General features: G+C 37.2%; 1 protein-coding gene across 1 annotated transcript; it reads left to right on the top strand.

Moving 5' to 3' along the window:
- The first annotated feature begins 289 nt into the window (after nucleotides 1–289).
- On the top strand, nucleotides 290–1,234 carry LOC127692352 (olfactory receptor 5B12-like). The gene has a single exon (XM_052193022.1). The coding sequence runs from the start codon at nucleotides 290–292 to the stop codon at nucleotides 1,232–1,234; it is 945 nt and encodes a 314-aa protein (XP_052048982.1).
- The last annotated feature ends 386 nt before the right edge of the window (nucleotides 1,235–1,620 follow it).

Genomic DNA, 1,620 nt, shown 5'->3' with positions numbered 1-1,620 from the left:
GTGTTACTGAACAAAACCATTTTCATTTACCAGAAAGTTGAAATAAGACCTAGATTTATAATATGGACCCCCTATTGACAGCAATAAAGTAACAGTTTCCATTTGACCCACTACCAGGTAACTCCATTTATGTCATTCCTACCCAGAACTGATATTAGACCATTTCACATTGGACAGGATCCTGGCATATGAATAAGAGAATGCGAACATACTTAAAATCTCTTGGTGATGTCCAAATATATTATTTTTATTTCAACCTCGGAGCCTGTCGTAAGTCCCATAAAATTTGATGTATAATATTTCAGAACTGACTGAATTTATTCTTGTTGGGTTAACAGATGCCCCATTTTTGCATGTTCCTTTATTTATCATCTTCACTCTCATTTACTTGACCACATTGGTTGGGAATCTTGGGATGATTTTGTTGATTCTCTTGGACTCACGACTCCACACTCCCATGTACTTTTTCCTTTGTAACCTCTCCCTAGTGGACTGTGTTTATACCTCAGCTGTCACGCCCAAAGTAATAGAAGGGTTTCTCACAGAAAATAAGATCATATCCTACAATGCCTGTGCTACCCAGATGTTCTTCTTTGCAGCCTTTGGTATTATTGAGAATTTTATTCTGGCATCAATGGCCTATGACCGCCATGCAGCTGTGTGCAAACCCTTGCATTACTCCACAACCATGACAACTATGGTATGTGCCTTGCTTCTTGCTGGATCTTACATCAGTGGACTCTTACAATCTTCCATCCATGTTGCCTTCACTTTCCATCTCTCTTTCTGTCATTCCAATGTGATAAATCACTTTTTCTGTGATGTTCCCCCACTATTAGCTCTTTCTTGCTCCAGTATTTACACAAATGAAATTGTAGTCTTCTTGTTGGCAACATTTAATGTTGCTTTTACTCTATTGGTTATCTTGACATCTTACTTACTCATTTTTGCTGCAATTCTGAGAATGCGCTCTGCTAAGAGCCGGAAGAAGGCCATTTCCACCTGTGCATCCCACCTTACGACTGTTTCTATTTTCTATGGCACAATTATCTTCATGTACTTACAGCCCAGCTCGAGTCACTCCATGGACATGGACAAAATGGCATCTGTGTTCTACACCATGGTCATTCCCATGATGAACCCTCTTGTATATAGCTTGAGAAATAAAGAAGTTAAGAATGCATTCAGGAAGGTCGCTGGAAAAGCATTGTCTTCACTGGGATTAGTCAAATGACTTCAAAGTATCATGCAGTTCAGGGTATATTCTTTTTGGAGGTTTCCAACTGGGTTAATAAGTTTTTGCATCCCACTTTCATTTTCACTTTATTTTCTTTCAATAGGTCAATGACTATAGTGAAACAATTTTCAAATCCTATGTTCTCTTTTTCACTTTACTCAGCCATATATTTTTTGGGCATTACTTACGTATTTATTACTATTCACATTAAGTTCACTGAGCTAATTGTTCATGTTTTATGCAAACATGTTTAATCTTTTGATAAAGTTAATTGTTATTATTTCAATTTCTGTGTACTGGGTTTCATCCAAGACATTTCTAGACAATTTTTAGGATGTTGTATTTTAGGGCAAATGTACAGTTTTGGCCTCACATACATATTG

This window comes from Apodemus sylvaticus, chromosome 1, assembly GCF_947179515.1.
Source record: "Apodemus sylvaticus chromosome 1, mApoSyl1.1, whole genome shotgun sequence".
Classification (NCBI taxonomy): domain Eukaryota; kingdom Metazoa; phylum Chordata; class Mammalia; order Rodentia; family Muridae; genus Apodemus; species Apodemus sylvaticus.
Note: the sequence above shows the minus strand (reverse complement) of the source record. Positions and strands in the feature narration are given on the sequence as shown.

Excerpts from the sequence above, each read along its gene's own strand:
- LOC127692352 (XM_052193022.1), top strand. The coding sequence starts at position 290 with ATGTATAATATTTCAGAACTGACTGAATTTATTCTTGTTGGGTTAACA.